The sequence below is a fragment of the Alosa sapidissima genome, chromosome 23 (assembly GCF_018492685.1).
Source record: "Alosa sapidissima isolate fAloSap1 chromosome 23, fAloSap1.pri, whole genome shotgun sequence".
Classification (NCBI taxonomy): Eukaryota; Metazoa; Chordata; class Actinopteri; order Clupeiformes; family Clupeidae; genus Alosa; species Alosa sapidissima.
In genome coordinates, this window is record NC_055979.1 from 22,546,083 (window position 1) to 22,567,225 (window position 21,143).

General features: G+C 42.6%; 2 protein-coding genes across 6 annotated transcripts in view; both read left to right on the top strand.

Annotated features, from left to right (window-relative positions):
- rasgrf2a (Ras protein-specific guanine nucleotide-releasing factor 2a) overlaps positions 1 to 4,443 on the top strand; it is a 31,741-nt gene extending 27,298 nt beyond the window's left edge. For all 5 annotated transcript variants that reach the window (XM_042081378.1, XM_042081380.1, XM_042081381.1 and 2 more), the window contains 6 exons: positions 94 to 178; positions 509 to 706; positions 951 to 1,030; positions 1,137 to 1,254; positions 2,353 to 2,421; positions 2,548 to 4,443. In XM_042081378.1, the coding sequence (XP_041937312.1) occupies positions 94 to 178; positions 509 to 706; positions 951 to 1,030; positions 1,137 to 1,254; positions 2,353 to 2,421; positions 2,548 to 2,643 (646 nt within the window). In that variant the 3' untranslated portion in view covers positions 2,644 to 4,443. The remainder of the gene's footprint in view (positions 1 to 93; positions 179 to 508; positions 707 to 950; positions 1,031 to 1,136; positions 1,255 to 2,352; positions 2,422 to 2,547) is intronic.
- Positions 4,444 to 4,990: 547 nt separating this feature from the next.
- ckmt2a (creatine kinase, mitochondrial 2a (sarcomeric)) lies at positions 4,991 to 18,874 on the top strand. Its single transcript, XM_042081327.1, has 10 exons — positions 4,991 to 5,087; positions 7,070 to 7,240; positions 8,362 to 8,560; positions 8,748 to 8,843; positions 9,353 to 9,574; positions 11,348 to 11,433; positions 12,777 to 12,900; positions 17,713 to 17,847; positions 18,238 to 18,363; positions 18,632 to 18,874. The coding sequence occupies exons 2-10, from the start codon at positions 7,092 to 7,094 to the stop codon at positions 18,746 to 18,748; spliced, it is 1,254 nt and encodes a 417-aa protein (XP_041937261.1). The 5' UTR covers positions 4,991 to 5,087; positions 7,070 to 7,091; the 3' UTR covers positions 18,749 to 18,874.
- Positions 18,875 to 21,143: the final 2,269 nt, after the last annotated feature.

Consider the following 21,143-nt stretch of genomic DNA (forward strand, 5'->3'; position numbering starts at 1 on the left):
GAGGCTATTGTAATTAAATGAGGCCCCACTGATCAACAGTTTTGCAAAAACAAATTGTATGAGTCATTCTCAGTACATTTTGTGTTTTCACAGAGAGTTCCTTGGCCAGGGATGGATGAAGGTAGACAAAAACGAACGGACTCCGTACATCATGAAGACCAGCCAGCACTTCAATGATGTACGTTTCACCCCTCACTCTTGTCTTCACACATTTTTTGTACGTAGCTTTTAAACATGTATACAATTGGTCCTTGTCACTTTGTTCTTCTCTGAGAAGACATACAAAACTGCATTTAGCACAAAATAATAGTTTGCATTTATAGATATATATTCTGATCCTGATTTTTTTAAAGTTACAGTACAAGAAATATCCACCATTAATTGTAAAACATGCTAGGTGGTGATGATAGTAGTTAGTGTTTTGGTGACACTGCGTCATTAAATGAAACATGGTTATCTTCCTGTTTTTTTTTTTTTTTTTTTTGTATTTTTTATTCTCCTCCATTAGATGAGTAACCTGGTGGCGTCTCAAATCATGACCCACACTGACGTGGGCTCCAGGGCCAGCTCCATTGAGAAGTGGCTGGCTGTGGCTGATATTTGCCGTTGCCTGAACAACTACAACGGCGTCCTGGAGATCACCTCCGCCCTGAACCGCAGCGCCATCTACAGGCTGAAGAAGACATGGACCAAAGTGTGCAAGCAGGTGGGGGACTGGGGGGCTGTTTTTAACAGTTTCTTGTGCTGCTCACCTGTTTTGTGTGTGTGTGTGTGTGTGTGTGTGTGTGTGTGTGTGTGTGTGTGTGTGTGTGTGTGTGTGTGTGTGAATACCCTACGATTATTCATTTATCACAAGCTGAACATGATGTAAAATATAAAAGATTTTACCCTTAAACTAGACTGGATGTTTTATGTTTCACTTAACTCACGTGGAACCATTGTTCTCACAGACCAAAGCACTCATGGACAGGTTACAGAAGACTGTGTCATCTGAGGGAAGGTTTAAGAATCTCAGGGAGACCCTGAAAAAGTAAGCTCAAGCCACAGGCCCCACCAGACATGTAACAGCGCTGACATTGGCTTCTGTCTAATGACTGTCTGACCCATGTGTCCCCCCCCCCCCACCCCCTCCACAGTTGCAACCCTCCCTGTGTGCCCTACCTAGGCATGTACCTCACAGACCTGGCTTTCATCGAAGAGGGCACGCCCAACTTCACAGAGGAGGGCCTGGTCAACTTCTCCAAAATGAGGATGGTAATGGCATGTTTGTATGAAGGGTTTGTAAGATGATGTAGATGCTGTGTTTCTCTGTCTCCCAGTCCCTGTGAGAAATATTCTGTCCTTTATTCACCTCCTTGTGCACTTTTAGTAGACTGGGATTATCTGTTCAGTCTCTTAAATGTGTTTCAGTGCCTTAACCAGTTACAAATCTGGGCTGATATAGACCTTGTTTTTAAACAAAAGTGAACTTGTAGATTTGGTGTCATTACTACTTACTCTTTATATATGTATACATGTATATAAACATCATTAATAAGTGTATCGTAAACATGCTAATTACCAAACATTTCGTTCGAAAATTCTAAAACAACAATGTTTTTTAATACTTCAAAATAACATTTGCTAAATGAACCTTACATTTTTCAGTAGCCATAGGTGTGTAGATTTAAACAAAATCTAGTTTGGTTCTTACCGGAGCTTTTACTGCCTGAAATATCAGATTTTGCTTACCACGCTCAGAGTTTAGTGCTGGGCTGGTGGGTGCTTATTCCCAACTTTTCTTACAGCACATCAATGGTTAGCCCAGAGAATTCTCGTCAGCAATTCAAAATTCCACTAGAGCTCCAAGCGGATTTGTACAAACAGCCTTACAACACTGTTTACAGCTCTTTGAGTCACGATAAAACGTAATTTTTGGTACATAGCTAATTTAGATAAACGTATGGTGTGGGTGCTTGCGTTTCTTTAGGAATCCGCCGTCTTGGTTTGTATAGAAATGAATTGGACATATGTGACGGTTGGTAATATGTCAAGTTCCTATATAAAGAGTGTGCAGCTTCTCTAGCTTTAATTTAATACAATTTGATCATTTGAAATTATCTAAATTTGATTACCTCCTGGCCAGCACCTCTACTTCATTACAGCCTCCTCCATTGAGTCTGGCAGGTAAGGAAGGGTCATTACAGCATGTTTGTGGGTCAGGCATAAACCTTACCACAAGCAGTGTGTATTCTTGTTGTTAGTAAAAAATGGTTGTAGGGACGTAGCACATACTTCCTCCTGGCCTCTTGTAGCCCACGGGACTGATCAAATTTAGATTTCAATTCCTATTGTCTGTTATTGATCCCACAGATATCCCACATCATACGAGAGATCCGGCAGTTCCAGCAGACACCTTACAGGATAGAGCACCAACCAAAGGTAATGTGGAAATGACATTTAGTTATTTATTTGTTTGTTTTTTAGATGGATTGATGGATGGATGTTCCATGTTCCAAATGAATTAATCGTAATATCGTCAGTTTGACCTTGTGTGGTCTCTCTTAGGTCACTCAGTTCCTGCTTGACAAGACCCTGGTGATGGACGAGGACACGCTCTATGAACTTTCCCTGAAGATTGAACCCAGGATACCGCCTGCGTGAAATCACACAACAGACCCTGTTTACAAGAAACAAACAAACAACACATGTAAAATAGAAGATATTTGGCTCTTCTGGAAATGCAGGACAAAATCAATGGAAGGGAACAGTCTGTCCATCCTGAAGATGTATTCATGATTCTTGTAAAGCCACACACAGGAATCCTCAGTATATTTTTTCACCAACATTTGGATTAATTCCATCCATTCTAAAAGGATTTGACCAAATCAAGTGATTGCCATTGAATGGTAAAGAAATCAGGTCAGTTAAGTGCCTTCTGTAAATATTGTATGTACAGTCTGAGAAATCTTGTAGACAATTATTGGAAAGCAGGTTTTATACAATATTGGACATTTAAAAAGACAGATGAAATGAATTCAGTGTAAAATGTAAGTTTTTATCGCTGTGCTTTGCCATGAAAAACCAGCATGTGCAAGTTTATGCTTATGCTATAGGGATCATTGGCTTACTATGAGCTTCCTTTGGGTCTAACGGTGCTTACAATCCTTAGAGGACTGGGTCTGTGTAAACGATCAGTGAAAACACAAGTCTGAATGGCAGAAAGACTAGTATCCAAAAGTATTTCTCAAGAGTTTTTTTCCCCTACATTTGAGGACTGTTGCCCTGCATGTCCTTGACATGTCCGACCTGGAGGACGGAAAGACTTTTTCAATTTTTGTAAGAAACGTTCCCTATTGAATCAACAGAAAGACTTTGTGGTCTAGGCATAAATATGTGTTTTTTTCCCCGAGATTGGATAACTGACGGTTAACCCACTAATTGCCTGTTGACTGTCACGAGGAAGAACAACACTTTCCACTTTATTTGACAGACACAGACACAATGCTCACTCAAACAATGTTTGTTTAACCAGATAGAAGTTGGGCTTTTCCATTATTCCCACAATGCCCTGTTCCATATTAAAGTCTGTGTTTGTGTGTGTCTGGGCCCGAATGAAATTGCCACAGGCTGTTGATGACACCTGTTTTATTCATCTACTGATCCGTAGCAGTAGCGCATGTTAAGCACCTGTTGTTTGAATTTTCATTTATTTATGTGAGCGTGTTAGCTGTACGGACTGTGTAAACTTTGTAAATATAGATGCTGTATACTTCTTAAAAGTCCTTCTTAAACAGACTAAATGCTGCTAATGGGTGAAAACAAGTGAATTTAAGTATTTTTTTATTAATATTATCTAAATATATCTGTTCTGGATCAGTTGTCTGTCTTTGTTAATGACTTTGGTTCACTGGGAACGTGTGAAGCAGTCAGTCTGTGCGCAGCTCTGATACAGCCAAAACCTTTGAGCTAAGTGGGACTTGGTTGAAGACTAATATTGCATGGTTGATATTGGGAGTGGCCACATGTTTGTTAAAAGTATTGTTATATTCTGTAGTTTTATTTCTGTGCGTATTTATAACATGGTTTGGTTTGAAATTTTTTCCATTGTATTGAGTATTTAATTAATCAGTTATAGATTTGTTTGACTATTTTGCATTGATACAGTAGGATATTCTATTCATTACCTTGTTTATGTATTCATGTGCATGTGGTCTGCTGCCAGTTTTATGTTGATGGTACTTCATGGACATTGGCTTCGGTAAGCCAATCTTGCACTGTTTCTCCTCTTCTTCCGTCACACAGACACGGTCTGCATGCAGAGACTCGTGCTACATCCTCAACCTCAATGGGAGTCTGCTTTTGTACATTCTTCTATACAACAGTAGTCATAATAGAATGGCACCTTGAAAGGATTTAACATTTATTTTTAATGTGAAATAAAAGTATTTGTCTTCTCTTTTTTTCTGTTGCCTTGTTCTTTTTTCCCTGTTAATGTCATGTATATGCTGTCCACCATATTGTAAGCAATTTGGAAGATCTGTTTCAGCAACAGCATGCACACAACCCAGCAGACACAATCCAGCAACTTTGTGTCCAAACTAGTGCTGTTGTTGTATAATTGTACAAGTTGTTGAGAAATATCTTTGAAATAGTTCCAAGAATTTGCAAAAGCAATTCATTATGTATACCTGGGATTCCTGTCTCCAATTACTTACTTTACATCTTTGCTCCTCTCCCATGCAAGTTTAGGGACAGGGATCGCACTGTGCTGAGCCTTAACAGTAGCGGTGTGGCTAACGGAGCCCCTGGTCACCTGAGCTTCTGGACCAACTGCCCAGTCATGGAGGAGGGGGCAGCAGAGGCCTAGCATGAGGGGGCAGGTTGGGGGCAGGTGGCCAGACCAAAGCTAGATAGGGGGGCTCAAGGACACCTTGGACAACCAGAAGGGGGGTCACACCATTTGAGTTGAGGCTTTAGAGGCAGCCGATTGGCCAGTGTGGTGTAGTTTAATCTGATGGAGGGGGCGGGATTTCAAGGCTCCTCAAGCCAAGTGCAGGTTTTGGGAGAGAGTCACACAGCAGGGAGAGACAGCGTCGTCTTGACAGGTAGGAGTCACTCGCTCTCATTTACTCAGCCTCAGCTGTTGTCTCACTAACACCCAGACTCTTTTAACATGATCTTAAACTGACAGACAAACTAAATGCTTGACTCAGTGGTACTTATTTCCTTGTAAACTCCCCACCTAGTTTCTAATTAGGACATTTTTGTGAACTGTTGTGCTTTCACTGTATAATCTATAATGTGTACTGGTTTTGGCACCTGCAAAGATGTGCATGATTTGAAATATCAGAATGACATTCTGTGTTAAAGAACTGTTGTGTATCCAAGGTTTTGCATATGGCACCTAAATTGTTAATATATCAAGTCATAAAATGTACAATAGGAATTTGTCCTTGCTATCGATATCCTCTAATAATATAAACAAAGCTGAAATCCATTGTTCTTACTCCTCCTTCACATCTAATGTTATAGCCTAATCTCTTAGAGCGAGATCCAGTAATCCAGAGAACCCAAAGCCATAGATCTTAAATCATTGCAAAGCTCAAGACGAACCACCTGTTCACTCACGTCACCCCGCCGGGTTTCGAGGCACAGTGCAATTTCCACTGAATCTGCAAGCGGTGAGACAGTCAGCTGGACTCCACGCTGGACTCGCTCACGTAGGCTACTCCCCACCCCGTGTTTTGGCTGGAGGTTCTGCTCACCCTGCACATGTGACCCGTTCAGAATGTCACGGCAGGGCAGTAGAACTAAAGGTGTGGAGGGCAGTGTGTATGGGGGGGGGGGGGGCTTATATGCCAACAGAGACGTGTGTCCACAATCTTAAATTAGTAGACTGGGTCTAGTTACAGTGTGAGATTCAAAGTGTTCTGGCATTCAGTCATCTGCACATAATCACGCAACTGAACTTCAAAAGGGGAGATGTCAAAGGAAGTGTCAAGTGCAATGGAAAGGTTCTGTTGGAGAGAGGGAGAGCTCATTTTTGTTATCAGACCTAGTTGGTTAGGATATGTCTTAGGATATTGCACATGAGGTTTAGTATTTAAATTACTGCTTTTTATATACAGGGATTCTTGAAGGATATGACCAAATGTGACTGACTGCGGACAATCTTTAGGTAGAGGTCAAATAGGACAGTGGGGTTAACTGAGAGCTTACCATTCAGTGAGACTCAAACCTTTCACATGTATCATTAGCTTACATGAAAACGTGTCACTTTAAGTGTCACTTAAAGATCAAACAGGCATCCCTCTGGCTGACATGCGGGAAGGTCCATAGCAAGTGGCCAGTTTACTCATCAACAGGTTATCAGTTATGGAGCTGTAGGTGCATTGGGGCAGCCGTGGCCCACTGGTTAGCACTCTGGACTTGTAACCGGAGGGTTTGCCGGTTCGAGCCCCGACCAGTGGGCCGCGGCTGAAGTGCCCTTGAGCAAGGCACCTAACCCCTCACCCCTCACCGCTCCCCGAGCGCCGCTGTGGTTGCAGGCAGCTCACTGCGCCGAGATTAGTGTGTGCTTCACCTCACTGTGTGCTGAGTTTCACTAATTCATGGATTGGGTTAAATGCAGAGACCAAATTTCCCTCACGGGATCAAAAGAGTATACATACTATACTATGCTATACATTTGTAAAGAGCTCAGGTAAGGTCTTCAGCTGACACGTGTGGGAGCATTACAGCCAAGCTGACCTAGTGGCATGGGCAGAAGGACAGTCATGTGACTGGAGTTCTCTTTTAGGGAATGAGAGCATTCAAGTAGAGTGCCCTGTGCGTGACCCCTAGGGCAAGATGAAAGATGCAGAATACGACCTCTGTCTATTGACAGATCATTCAAGACTGCTACATGTTTTTAGTGAGAAAGTGGGATGAAAAATGACAATCCTTTCATGCTATCAATCTTAGCAAGATGTTAACAACACGAAGACCATGGTTTCTCTTCTAAGAACTCACACATTCTTCTTGTATTGTATAACTCAATTAAAGTATTGTTTTTTTTTTTAACATACCCTCTCTTTGGTATTTCCAGTTGAAATCCCTGACTTGTAACCATGGCGTCGACTTTCACCAAGATGTTGAGTGGTCGCAACACAGCTGTGTTGCTGGCCAGCCTTGGCGTTGGCACTGCTGCAACTGGCTACATGCTGAGTGACAATGCAGCCTTGTCTGCCAGAGACCGGTCAAAGCTATACCCACCAAGGTGACAGAAACACACACAGACACACACACACATTTGTACCTATGGTAACTACTCAGCTAAGTATACACACCCATACACCCTGGTTTATATGGTTGACAGATAAACACTCTCATTGAAACGTGTGTAATCTCACTTTGAGATTTATTGTACACAGTGATCAATTGCATGTACAGTAGTTTCCTTTCTTTGAGTACGGACAGACGCTCCATTTGGGTTCCCATTAACTTGCACTGAGTGTAGGAGTAACAGAAAAACAGAGACGGGAGGAGGGAGGGAGGGAGAGAGAGAGAGAGAGAGAGAGAGAGAGAGAAGCAGAGTGTAGAGGGAAAGAGATTGCCAGATTAATTTGATACTCTCTCGAGTTTCACTGGTCATCAGGCCTGGGCAAACTTGGCTGTCACTGCAGTATAACTGAGTCAAAGGTGACGAGAGGTGGGAAGAGGAAACCTAAGGAGCTTAGACTACAGGGGGCCAGTGACCTCCTGCAACCTCCTCCATATACTCCCACAGCCACCAGACAAAAGATCAGCAAAGATCAGATCAGCAGTACAGTACACCCATAAGCCTCTAGCTCAGGTGGAGAGAGAGAGAGAGAGAGAGATCTGGAAATAGATCTAATAACCCCCCTTCTCAGTTTAAACTGATCACTGATAGGCACTGTCCCCAAGGTCAAAGAATCTTTAGCTTCTTACATAGGTACAGTAGGCTACATACAGTATGCGCTGGTCTGGTGTATTCAAAGGATTCAAGGATTCAAAGGATTCAGATAATGAAGATGGTCTCAGGTTTGAGGCTCAAAGAAGCTTGGGTTAGAGATCAAAGAAAACAGGTTCTAGGTTTCTTTTTTGGCCAAAACAGCTCTAAAGCATTTAACTGATGGGAGCAGCTGAAAGGAGTTGTGAGGAATCCTTTAAATGTATCGCTCTACAGACATTGTAACCATACATATTTAAATTTACTTGCTTTGAATTATGTTGTGTGTGTGTGGTAATGTCAATACATTATATAAAATACTACAACATTCTCAACGAAGATATTTTCAAAGTCTAGACTTAATCTTGGACAGCCACTTTACACAGCTCATAACAATAAAGCTTTTCATGATTTATTTTCCCCCAAAGCGCTGACTTCCCAGATCTCCGTAAGCACAATAACTGCATGGCAAGTGCCCTTACCCCAGCCATCTATGCCAAACTGAGGGACAAAAAGACCCCTGGCAACTGGACCCTGGACCAGTGCATCCAGACTGGAGTGGACAACCCTGGGCATCCCTTCATTAAGACCGTTGGCATGGTAGCAGGGGATGAGGAAAGCTATGAGGTACAGAGGACAACATGAAAGAACATTTCAACACTGGGAAATGAAAGCCCAATACTTAGTAATATTGATTCAGCCAATAAACGTAGCAGAGCATAAGACTCGTCATAATGACTAGCGTCCTAGTTCCATTGCTGTTTGTCCCGTTCCCACCCCTCACAGATGTTTTTTCTGTGTTGCATTTCCCCAGGTGTTTGCTGATATTTTTGACCCAATCATTTTGGACAGACACAACGGCTACAACCCCAAGACCATGAAACACCCCACGGACCTGGATTCCTCCAAGGTTGCTGTTCTGCCTCTCCATCTCCATTCCATCACACTTTTACATTTACATTTACATTTACGTGTATTCACTTAGCAAACGCTTTCATCCAAAGAGACTTACAAAAATGAGGAATTAACATTCAAGCTACAGTCCAGAGGAGACCTTGGGTAGCAATTACAGTAATACTGCATCAATCAATAGTATTGCTAGAGGATGAGAGTGCAGACAGACAAGAACTAGTCCAAGTGTAGTAGAAGACAGTAGTACATAGAGGAAGAAAGAAAGATAGATAGATAGATAGATAGATAGATAGATAGATAGATAGATACTTTATTGATCCTCAAGGAGAAATTTATGAAAAGAAGAAGGAAGAGAACTTATACTTATACTTACTACTTAAGAGAAGTAGGAAAAGGACACAAAACATCAACGTTCTCTCATTTTCTCCTCCTTCCTCATGTCATCACATCTTTATTCTGTTCTTTCTCTTTCGTCTCCTTGTGACCCCCCCCCCCCCCCTTCAACAGCTCACCAATGGCGTGTTTGATGACCGCTATGTGCTCTCTTCTCGTGTGCGCACCGGGCGCAGTATCCGCGGCCTCAGCCTTCCCCCCGCGTGTACGCGTGCCGAGCGGCGGGAGGTAGAGCGCGTCGTGGTCACTGCCCTGTCTGGCCTCAAGGGGGACCTTGCCGGCCGCTACTACAGCCTGGGCGACATGACAGAGGCAGAGCAGCAGAGACTAATTGACGTGAGTAGCTCACAGGCAGTGCATAGCAAAGATTCTAGAACAGAGCTCTGTTCTAGAATCTTTGGTGCATAGCAATGACAGAGAAGTCAAACCTGCGCTTAACCCAGGTGTAGGTTTTTGAACATTCTAAGTTCCGCAACAATTGAAGGTTCTAAAATTCTATGTTGAATTCAATGAACCCAGATATTCTTTAGAACGTTCATTTCTCAACATTCCCGTCACACCAGTGTGACGGTACTCCTTTAAGGGTTAAGAGAGAGTGACTTTTATGCTGAGCCCATATGCATTTCAGTCAAGGCTGGCATCATCTCTAAGAGGGGAGTAAGGAAGAGCATCAATAGTTATACCACTGATTCAATTATCCAGCAAACATTATGCTCATTGTAAAGGATCTAATGTATGCTTGTCCCTGGTGTGTTTCTAAAGCAATGTAGGAAATGTGAAGAGTTATAGCTACAACGTGGGGACATGCTTGCAGTCATGGTTTAGAAAGGAGGAGGTGACTGACATCACATCACATCACATCACACCACACCACACCACACCACATCACATCACATCACATCACATCACATCACATCACATCACATCACACCACACCACACCACATCACATCACATCACATCACACCACACCACACCACATCACATCACATCACATCACATCACATCACACCACATCACACCTTCACTCTATTGCTTGACTGCCCATCACATGCTGCCGTGGCTCAGGAGCACTTCCTGTTTGATAAGCCTGTCTCTCCGCTGCTGTTGTCAGCTGGGATGGCCAGGGACTGGCCTGATGCCCGTGGAATCTGGTAGGAGAAATAGCCAGACAGACCCCATAGGAGATAGACTAGAGGCCAAGAGCCTGAGTTAGACTCTAGTGTAGTTTCCACACTATGTCCAAACCCCCTCCATATCCATCAGTGTGTCTCCCCCCTTTCCTGGCATATTTGGTTCTCCAGACCTACAGAGGTAATGATTCTAATAAGTTTGTTAGTTAACCAACAGCTCAACAGTCTGCTGATTCTTTCTCTGCTCTCTAGAGAATCTAAAGCATTGTATTGGTAATTGATGTTCATGAAGTCTATCAATTATTCTTGTTTCTGAACAAAAACACTGGAGACAACTTAATGATTTCCCCAAGGCCTTTCCACTATGTGCCATCTAACATACTAAGCCTTTTCATATCTCATAATAGCACCACAACATGTTTTGTATTTTCTTCAATATACCAAACTCTAAATGAAAAATTGAGCTACTAGAACTTTCCTGAAACTACATCAGCTCCTCCTACATCAACTACATCTTCCTCCTCCTCCTCCTCTCTTCCTCCCCCACCTCCTCTCTTCCCCCACCTCCTCCTCCTCTCTTCCTCCCCCCACCTCCTCTCTCCCACCTCCTCTCTTCCTCCCCCACCTCCTCTCCTCCTCCTCCTCCTCCTCCTCTCTTCCTCCCCCACCTCCTCTCCTCCTCCTCCTCCTCCTCTCTTCCTCCTCCTCCTCCTCTCTTCCTCCTCCTCCTCCTCTCTTCCTCCCCCACCTCCTCTCTTCCTCCTCCTCCTCCTCTCTTCCTCCCCCACCTCCTCTCTTCCCCCACCTCCACCTCCTCTCTTCCCCCACCTCCTCCTCTCTTCCTCCTCCTCCTCCTCTCTTCCTCCTCCTCCTGCTCTCTTCCTCCCCCACCTCCTCTCTTCCTCCTCCTCCTCCTCCTCTTCCTCCCCCACCTTCTCCTCCTCTCTTCCTCCCCCACCTTATACCTGATCATGTAGGACCACTTCCTCTTCGACAAACCCGTGTCCCCTTTGCTGACCTGCGCAGGAATGGCCCGTGACTGGCCTGATGCCAGGGGTATCTGGTAGGGACACTAGACCATTGCGTCAACAAATGGGCATTTTGCCCAATCTGCATGTGTGCTGTGTGTACTGCTTTCTAACATGGTTCTGCATGGCTCTCTGTTAGATAACAGAGCACAGAGCACAAAACCAATCGGAGATTGGACTGAAACATTTAAGGCTTGAATTTCATTAAGCCAGATTACATAGCTTACTGCTGTAAGGATAAACATCTGACAGAACTAGCTACAAGTTTCATCTTAATTAGATGCTTTTACTTACACAAATGACCCTTGGCAAGCTGTGCACATTGCTTGCAGTGATGGGCAAAATGTAATGAGCAAAGCTACAAGCTACTCTATAAGATACTTTCAAAGGAGAAAATTTCATATAGATCTCCGATTCTCGAGGTCACGAGTACTGTCATTACGAAAACAATCGGTTTTACTTAGCTTGAGTTTCTGCAGCCAATAATTAGAGCTTCCAGGCAGCTACAGTGCTACACTCTGGGGGCATGTTCATGAGCCCCCATGTTCATGCCCCCAGAGTGTAGCGCTGTAGCTGCAGTACTAACAGTACTCGACCTCGAGAAACAGAGATCTATGAAAAATTGATGGATTTCTCCTTTTAAGGTACATTTAAGATACATTTTGTAAGTAGCTTGCCCATCACTGCATTTGCTTGTGTGAGTCAATTCAGGACAGGCACTCTGAGGTGTCGTTATACATGCAGCTATGAACGCCAAATAAGTTGCCTTGTGGGTGTGAGGAAATAGAATTAGATTAGAACTGAATTCCTGGCATACTTGTTCTCTATAGTAGATTCCTAGGGTGGATAGTGATACAGCATTTGGATTTGTACCACCTGCAGCTGAATGACTTGGAACATACAGTATAAGGGTTGCCCCCTTTTATGTGTAAGATGCCACCACTATAAATAAATATCACATTGCACTGTATTGCACTTCTCTTTCTTATATATTCTTTTTTATGTCAGTGCAAGGCACCTTCCATTACGTCTGTGTTTGAAACAATGCCATAGAAAAAAAACTGCCTTGCCACGAGTATTATGACATATGAAGAGTTAAAAACAATTAAGTCCATCTTTACAAATGTGAAAAATGTGCATGTTGTTTTTATTGTCAATTCCAGGTTGTTCCCATCAAACTGTCATTTGGTTGTTTTTAATTAAGTAAAATAAATCAAATCAACACAACCCAACAACCGTTTGACTGATATCAAGTTAAACATTTTTTAAAAAGTTCTATAAATTCATAAAAAATGGACTTAACTGTTTTCGCGTCTGAACCCTTCACACATTCCACTCCTCCTTCTCACCATCACTTTCTGAACTGTCTGGCCTCCAGGCACAACAACACCAAGACTTTCCTCATCTGGATCAATGAGGAGGACCACACCCGCGTCATCTCCATGGAGAAGGGAGGCAACATGAAGAGAGTGTTCGACAGGTTCTGCAATGGACTCAAACAGGTGACGTTTGACAAGCATTTTATTAAGACAACTGACAATTTAAGTCAAGGTCCATCTGAAAACCCAGTGAATAGCTTTACAGAGGAAGGAGAGGGGCAGTGCCGATTCTAGACATTTTTAACAAGGGTGGCACTAGTGAGGCACTGATTAATTAATTAATTAAGGGTGGCATGAGGCAAAACATCCAGATAAACAGAAACAGGCTCAAGATGTGAAATTAGCACAAATACATTAGGGAAACCAGATGCAAACACCATACTCATAAATTGAAGAAAACACAAATACCTTACAAAAAAACACAAATACCTTACTCTCACATAAAATGTCTGTATTTGAATAAAATGTAATACAAACATATTAAAGTTAATTATCTAAGTTGTCTGTTACTGGGCTATGCTGTTCTAAAACAAATTCCATCATGGGGACATTAAAATATAATCAATTTTATTATATTACTGTAAATGAAGATATACAAAATATACTCATCCAAGACATTTCCCCCACTCTATTTCTGTAGACATTTCCCCCAATCTATTTCTGTAGGTGTTACAATAATTTGACCTGCTTTTTTGTCTATTTGTTTATTTTCTCAAGAAACTTGAGGTTGGTATGAAGGAGTGTATTGCGTATGTGAGCAATTTCATCTTCCTGAATCTCAATATTATGATCACAACAAGTCTGGGCAAATTATTATGACCGCCGCGCAGCGAAGCGGCGGTCATATAGGTTTAGTCAGATTTTTTTTTTTTTTTTTTTTTTTCGCATGCCCAAATTTCCGTCAATGATTCCCGGGACACTGAAAGACCGGGGTACACGAAACTTGGTGGGCATGTAACCATCGTTTTTCGTTTTGATCTGTAGCCCCCCCGCTGGACTGGACCCCCCGAAAGGAGGGTAGGGCAGACACAGTTTTCTGTGAATATCTCGAAAACCGTAGGGTTTAGGAGGACCATTTTTTTTTGTATGTTGATCTCAAGGGGCCATGTCAACCCATTCCATAACCACTCATTTCATGTATAGCGCCACCTAGTTAAACACAAAAAAGTAAAAATGAGGTGTTGTAATTGAAGGTATCTGTGACCTAACATAGTCAAAACTGCACGAAATTGGAAGTGTAGGATCATTATGACACCCTCTGTATGCACGCCAAGTTTTGTGGAATTCCGTTCATGGGGGGCCTTACAATAAAATAATTTATGTGTACATTTAGTGACGTACACCAACAAGGATTCCCGGGACACTGAAAGACCGGGGTACACAAAACTTGGTGGGCATGTACCCCCACATGGATAGCATGGAACCGTCATTTTTCGTTTTGATCTGTAGCCCCCCCGCTGGACTGGACCCCCGAAAGGAGGGTAGGGCAGACACAGTTCTCTGTGAATATCTTGAGAACTGTAGGGCCTAGGATGACCAATTTTTTCCGTATGTTTGCCTCCAGGGGTCATGTTAACCCATTCCATGTGCACACATGTGCATAAACAGATACACAAGCACACACATACATTTACAGTAATCATACGTATGACACATACTCACACAGTAGACATATGTACGCATGCATGCACATGCACAAACACACATACGCAGGCAAACACACAAGCAAGCACATACACACACACACACACCCACACACACCCACACACATAAACATAAACTTGTACACGCACACATGCACACAATTCAAGAATTTTTCCCATCATCTACTTCCTGAATTTTTGGTCATTGATACCCGGGACACCGAACCACCGGGGTACATGAAATTTGACTTTTGAATTTTGAATATAGACTTTTACGGAAAAATTTAATTTCGTCCCCGGGGATTGATAGCAGCACTGTTTGTATCTTTCGACTGTCATTTATTGCACGTGCTACAAAATCATTCTGTGCAATGGAAGATTTACCAACGTTACACCGGTCTGATACAGTTTTGACTATACATGCGTGAGACTGAGACGCCTGTTTATTTTGTTTTAAGTGCGTGCAGGATGTGAGAGGGGAATCATGTGCTTTGATTCCAGCTTGGTAGTTGTAGTCTGTGAAATTAAAAAGCACGTGTGTGTGAAGTATCCAAACAATGACACCTTCATTTCATTATGGCTGCTTTAGCAACATACTTACATACATACATGCTACTGTGTAGTAGGTCCCATTTAGAAGTGGCTACTTCATTCGCGCTTTCCTTGACTCATGGAGCTGCGTGAATGTTATTACAACTTTTCGCCACGATATGGCAGTTTAAGTCCGCTTGATACTGTAAGGCGTAAGCCATTGGTTTCCAAAGGAGATTTTATTTGTGTCGCCAGCATAGCCTATTGACAATTTATGTTGTAAATAGGCCTACCTTATAATCCTACCTGTAGCTTAGGGAAGCTAACAGCTTTCTATTAGGATCTAGTTTGTTAGTTACCGTTTTGTCATAACTCCCTGATGCATTTTTGCATTTAGAATAGCCAGAGCGTGTATATCTCAATCGGAAAATTAAACAATATCGGGTGCCTATGGACTAGGCTGGGTGAACCCAGCCTGATCTGCCCGCTATTTATTTTTTGATTTCTTAAAAGATTGAGCTTGGTCTGATGAAAGCCAGACTAGCCATGGACCTCAGTTACACAATGCAAGGGAACATGAATCAGCCTATATTTGCACGAACAATAACGGACAAAAGCTCTTCAACTTTGGCAACTTTAAAGTTCTCAAGAAACTTGAGGTTGGTATGAAGTATGGCATTAGCCTGGCGGGCCATCCTATATCATTTAAATGTATAGTCTGGAATCGAACCATTCACCTTGCTTAATCCAAGGGGCGGGCAGAGAATTGTCTTTCAAACTGCCTAGGCATGCAATAGGCCAGCGCTACGACCATATCCGTATCCGGTCGGCAAAACGGCAAATACATCCTTCTTCGAAAGGAATGACTTAAGTGCATTGTGTTGCTCAACTTTCAAAGAAAAGCACAAGTCCAACTCCTCCAAAGTTGACGCCAACGCCGATTCAAACAACCGCTCTTCGTTCACCATAGCCACCTTCCTTGTTGTTCACCGTCGCAGGACTGTCGTTATCCTGTTAAGCCCGCCTTAAGACTCTCTAACAAAATAGAGCGCTGTGATTGGATGACGTCCACGGCGTCAGCCAATAGAAATCCCTATAGTTTGATACTAGACGTACAGGCTGAGCAAATTAATTTGCTGCCGCTAGGGTGCGTCTAGATTTCTAGGCTAGTATGGTATGGTATTGTGTACTGTATGTGAGCAAACATTGTGCACGTTGCACATGGTGCAACTTCTTGCAGGGCAACCACATAACCGGTTCCATGTGTTTGAATTGGATGACTTCCATGTGTTTGAATTGGATGACTAAAGTGCTCAAGAAACTTATCAGCCTGAATCTCAATATTCTGATCACAACAACTCTGGTCAAATTACAAGTCAGCACCAGTGCTGCATTCATTGTTTTGCACTTTTATAATCACATCACCGAAAGTAGGTTATTGGTTTTACCAAAAGAATTTGGCACTGTTTTTAAACTACAAACATATAAAGTATTTTGATACAAAATATGATGCCCAACTTTTCCCAACTAAATAAAATAAAAATGACAACATACTATTTTGTATTTTACATACATGTATCAGACATACTGCCTATCCCTGGCTGTTGGCTGCAGCAACTCAAGCTAGGTAGTACTGATTGTTTTGTGTTTGTTTTGTGTTTATGTTAGTTTTGATCCAATTTGACAGCTTTGCTATGTTGCCCACCCAAAATTTCTACCAGCCCACCCAAATATAGTAGCCTAGCCTAGGTTAGAACCAGCCCTGCCCTGCATGGAGACATATTTTACGATAATAATGGAGAAAATGTTAGCAAAACTTTAGGTTTTTGTTAACGGAATCTCCCGACCCTCATTCATCTATTTGCACAATAGCCCACATTCTGCCTTTAATCCAGCAAGACAAGTAAAATAAATGTTTTTTTTTTTTTTAAAGCTGTCATCATAGGCACGATATTTAGGCTACCTCTGTTAAGCCTACACAAAGTTCCGTATTAAGGAATATTTCCTGATCGGGGAAACCTTTCGTTCCGCAGTTCAATTGTGCCGCAGGCCAATAAAGGCAAGCGTGTTTGCCACTTACATTTCTGACGTCTGACACTTTACACTGCTGCAAGTGCATCAAGAAAGGTCCCGCCTTACACCATGTTAATGGCCAATCGTAGACTAGGATTTGGGGTGGCACCTAGGGTCGAATCTCAAGGGTGGCCTGTGCCACCCGGAGCCACCCCTCTGGCTCCGCCCCTGGAGAGGGGATTTAACACATAAACATGTTTCTATTAATCTTTGGCTTTGGGGCTGCCAGTATAACTACCAACCAGCATATAGCATATATTATTAATCAATGGACAGATAGGCCTTGAAGCATATGAAAGAGTGAGTGTTTTTAGATAGAAGTCCATATGAGCTGATTTATTTCTTCTATCATTGAGAGTGAGCTATGAATTCCTGTCACTGTAGATAAGTGAACTATTAGCTTGCAGGGAAGAGAGTGAGTCGTATATTTCAATAATTTGAATCGTATAAAATCAGATCACAAGTCGTCAGTTCTAAATACACGTGGCTCATTCACTCCCTCACTCTCCACCTCCATAATTGCCGCTGTGCATCACCCAGGTGGGTGCTACACATTGTGAGGTCCCCCCTTCCATGTGAAGCACTTTGAGTGTCGAGAGTGTAACGTGTTGTTGTTGTTGTAAAGAACCATCACAAACTGGCCTATAATGTGTGCATGTTAATTCTGTGCACCATTATGATGATGTAGGTGGAGCATCTTATCCAGGAGCGTGGCTGGGAGTTCATGTGGAACAAGCATCTGGGCTACATCCTCACCTGCCCCTCCAACCTGGGCACCGGCCTGAGGGCAGGTGTGCACGTCAAACTGCCCAAACTCAGCAAGGTGAGTACAGGCCACGCCTGACCCACCCACCTACCAGTCCACCGGGAAATGTTCCAAAATGTCAGCAGATGTTCAGCAGACTGAAAGGTTTATAAAACAAAGGCTACGCAAAAGTGTAGTGATTTTACACAAAAGTTTATTTCTGTACAGTTTACCATTACAGTTTATTTCTATGTGTCCAATTTCTGTACATGGGTTTAGGTTAGAATAGTAAAGACGGTCGCACTTCAAATCACTCTTTTGGTCTTTTAATATTCTTTCTCAGTAGCAGCACTAGTTATAAATGTTGCGACCATTATGCCTTCATCAGTGTATGTCCGTGAGTTTAAAGATAATGTGAGGTGATGGGATGTGCACTGATAGTGCTGGTCTGTTCGTGTCCTCCACTAGGACCCCCGCTTTAACAAGATCCTGGAGAACCTGCGTCTGCAGAAGCGCGGCACCGGTGGCGTGGACACAGCTGCTGTGGGTGACACCTTTGACATCTCAAACAACGACCGCCTTGGCATATCTGAGGTAAGGACCTGGCCTGCCCCACACACATACGCACACACACACACACACACACACACACACATACTTGAATGTATTGGTGACCACAATTTCATCCTCACCGCCAACACACCTTTAGAGGTGATGTGAGCAATTCAGATAAATATCATGATTGCTGACCTTTAAGAGCTGAGACCTGAGAGCACATGATGCTCAGAGTTAAATAAGTGGGTTCAGGCCCACAGAAATGTTAAGTCCACTGTATATCCACTATTGTATTTGCCTTGGACAGGTCGAGCTGGTTCAAGCGGTCGTCGATGGCGTCAACTACCTGATTGAATGCGAAAAGCGCCTGGAAAAAGGCCAGGACATCAAAGTTCCGGCTCCCGTCTCTCATTTCAAGAAGTGAGGTTACATTCCCTGATCCTGAGAGAAAGTGTGGGCTTAGCACAGCCGGGAGACCAAAGCTCTCCTTCTACCACCACTGCACAGAAGGTCTTACATGTACAAAAAATAAACCTTTTAAAAGAATCAACAAATGTCATCCTTCTCTTGAATTAATTATGGTTCAACAAATGGCAGCAAGCTCAGTAGTTAATCATGACTATGCCTTACAACAATGTGGATTATTATACGCGAGGGAGGTTTGAAAAACAAAAAGATAGCTAACTTAAGACAGTAGCCTAGACTCTTAAAAAATGTTTTGAAAACAACACAACTTGTTTTTATCACAACTCTATGTCCAGATAGGGACAACACAGTTTGTGTTGTTTCCAATACATTGCTTTTATTATTCGTTTCAAGATTGTAGACAATATGTGTTGAAAATAGCACAACTTGTGTTGTTTTTTAACACATCTCTATCAGATAGGGACAACACAGTTTGTCTTGTTTCCAACACACTGTTTTTTTTATTTGTTTCAAGATTGTACACAGTATGTGTTGAAAATCACACAACTTGTGTTGTTTTTTACACATCTCTGTTTATGTCCAGATAGATCCACATTAATTGTGCGTAAAAAGTGCGTAGCTTTGTCAAAGTCAAAGTCTGCTTTATTGTCAATTTCTTCACATGTCAAGACATACAAAGAGATCGAAATTACGTTTTCCACTATCCCACGGTGGAGACAAGACATATTTTACCAATTAAGTCCACAGACAAACATAACATTCAAGTAAACAATATAAAAAGTAAATAAGAAGGCACATACAATGAAGAAATAAGAGCAGCAAAATTTGGGTTGAAATTGTGCAATTGCATACAGTAGACAGTCAATATAATAGTGCAAAAGTCAGGCCAATAAATGGCTGAGGTAGTTCTGTTTGACCTAAGTATGCAAGTGGCATAGTGGTGCAAGTTATGTAAGAGCAGCAGAAGTGTGTTCAGAAGTGTTTTCAGGACAACAGGACAACAACAACAAGTTGCAAAGTGTGCAAGTGTACAAGTGGAGTAGTGCAAGTGGAGTAGTGCAAGGCAGCCATTGTAGGTCCAAAGTCCAGGATGTTATGTAGCTGAGGGTGGAGGGGGGAGAGGTGGGCACTATGGTGAAACTGGCTACAGCACACATACCACATTCAGGCTCTAGTGCCCACAGAGACCCAGGTTCCAGTCCGACCCGTGTTATTTCCCAATCCCACCCAATCTCTCTCTCCCTCTCTCCCATCCGCATCCCGTCAGTCTGTCGTATTAAAGGCAAAAAAAAGGCAGTATATGTTGTTGCTCGCAGGCCGACTTCTGGAATCAGCTTTTCCCACCCCACTGCCCTCACCAGCCTCTCTTTCACTGATCTGGGCACAGCTCACATGGCACCCAAAAAATTAAGCTAATCACATTATATTATATTACATTACATTTAACCAAAAGCGACATAGTGCCCACCAAAGCTATGCACTTAAAATTAATGTGGATCTATCTGGACATAAACAGAGATGTGTAAAAAACAACACAAGTTGTGCTATTTTCAACACATACTGCGTACAATCTTGAAACGAATAACAAAAGCAGTGTGTTGGAAACAACACAAACGGTGTTGTCCCTATCTGATAGAGATGTGTTAAAAAACAACAGAAGTTGTTCTATTTTCAACACATTTTGTCTACAATCTTGAAACGAATAATAAAAGCAATGTATTGGAAACAACTCCCCCACGAGGGAAACAATCATGGTAGAATGCGGTAAGGACAAGTTAATTCAACTTCCACAGACAAGTGTCAGTTATAGTTGTTATAGTCAGGTATAGTTTGGCAGTGCTACGAGGAATAAAACACATATAGAACACATGACATCAGAAATGTTTTTCCAGGGGCACGGCTATCACAACATGGAAAGCCAGTGCCAGCCTCTTAGTGTCACTCAAGCCTATAGTCAGCCACCAACAAGGCACAGCTCAGTCCCTCTATAGCCCACACTGGGCCCCACAGCCTATGGACCCTTTCAAGAGAGTTCCATTATCAGCATCATAGTTGGCCCCACAAGACTTCCTTTTTAACATTCCATATGTTATCTTAATGCAGAGGAAGTAGATTGGGGCCCAAATAGAACGTTCAAGCATTGTTTTTGTTTTTATTGTTGAAAGGGTCCATAATGGGCTTAAATGCGGCAACAGTCATCAAAGCCCTGGGAGAGAGAGATGAGCAGGACCATTGGGGCAGGCCCACTTCTACACAAGCAAACTTGCTGACCCTGAAATAACACTGGGTGAATTGATGTGTTGAATTCAGTGCGCCACCCGCTGGGAGTTCCATGCCCCTCACTTCTAGACGAAAGCACAATGACAATTGTGACAAATGTCTTAGGCGGTGTC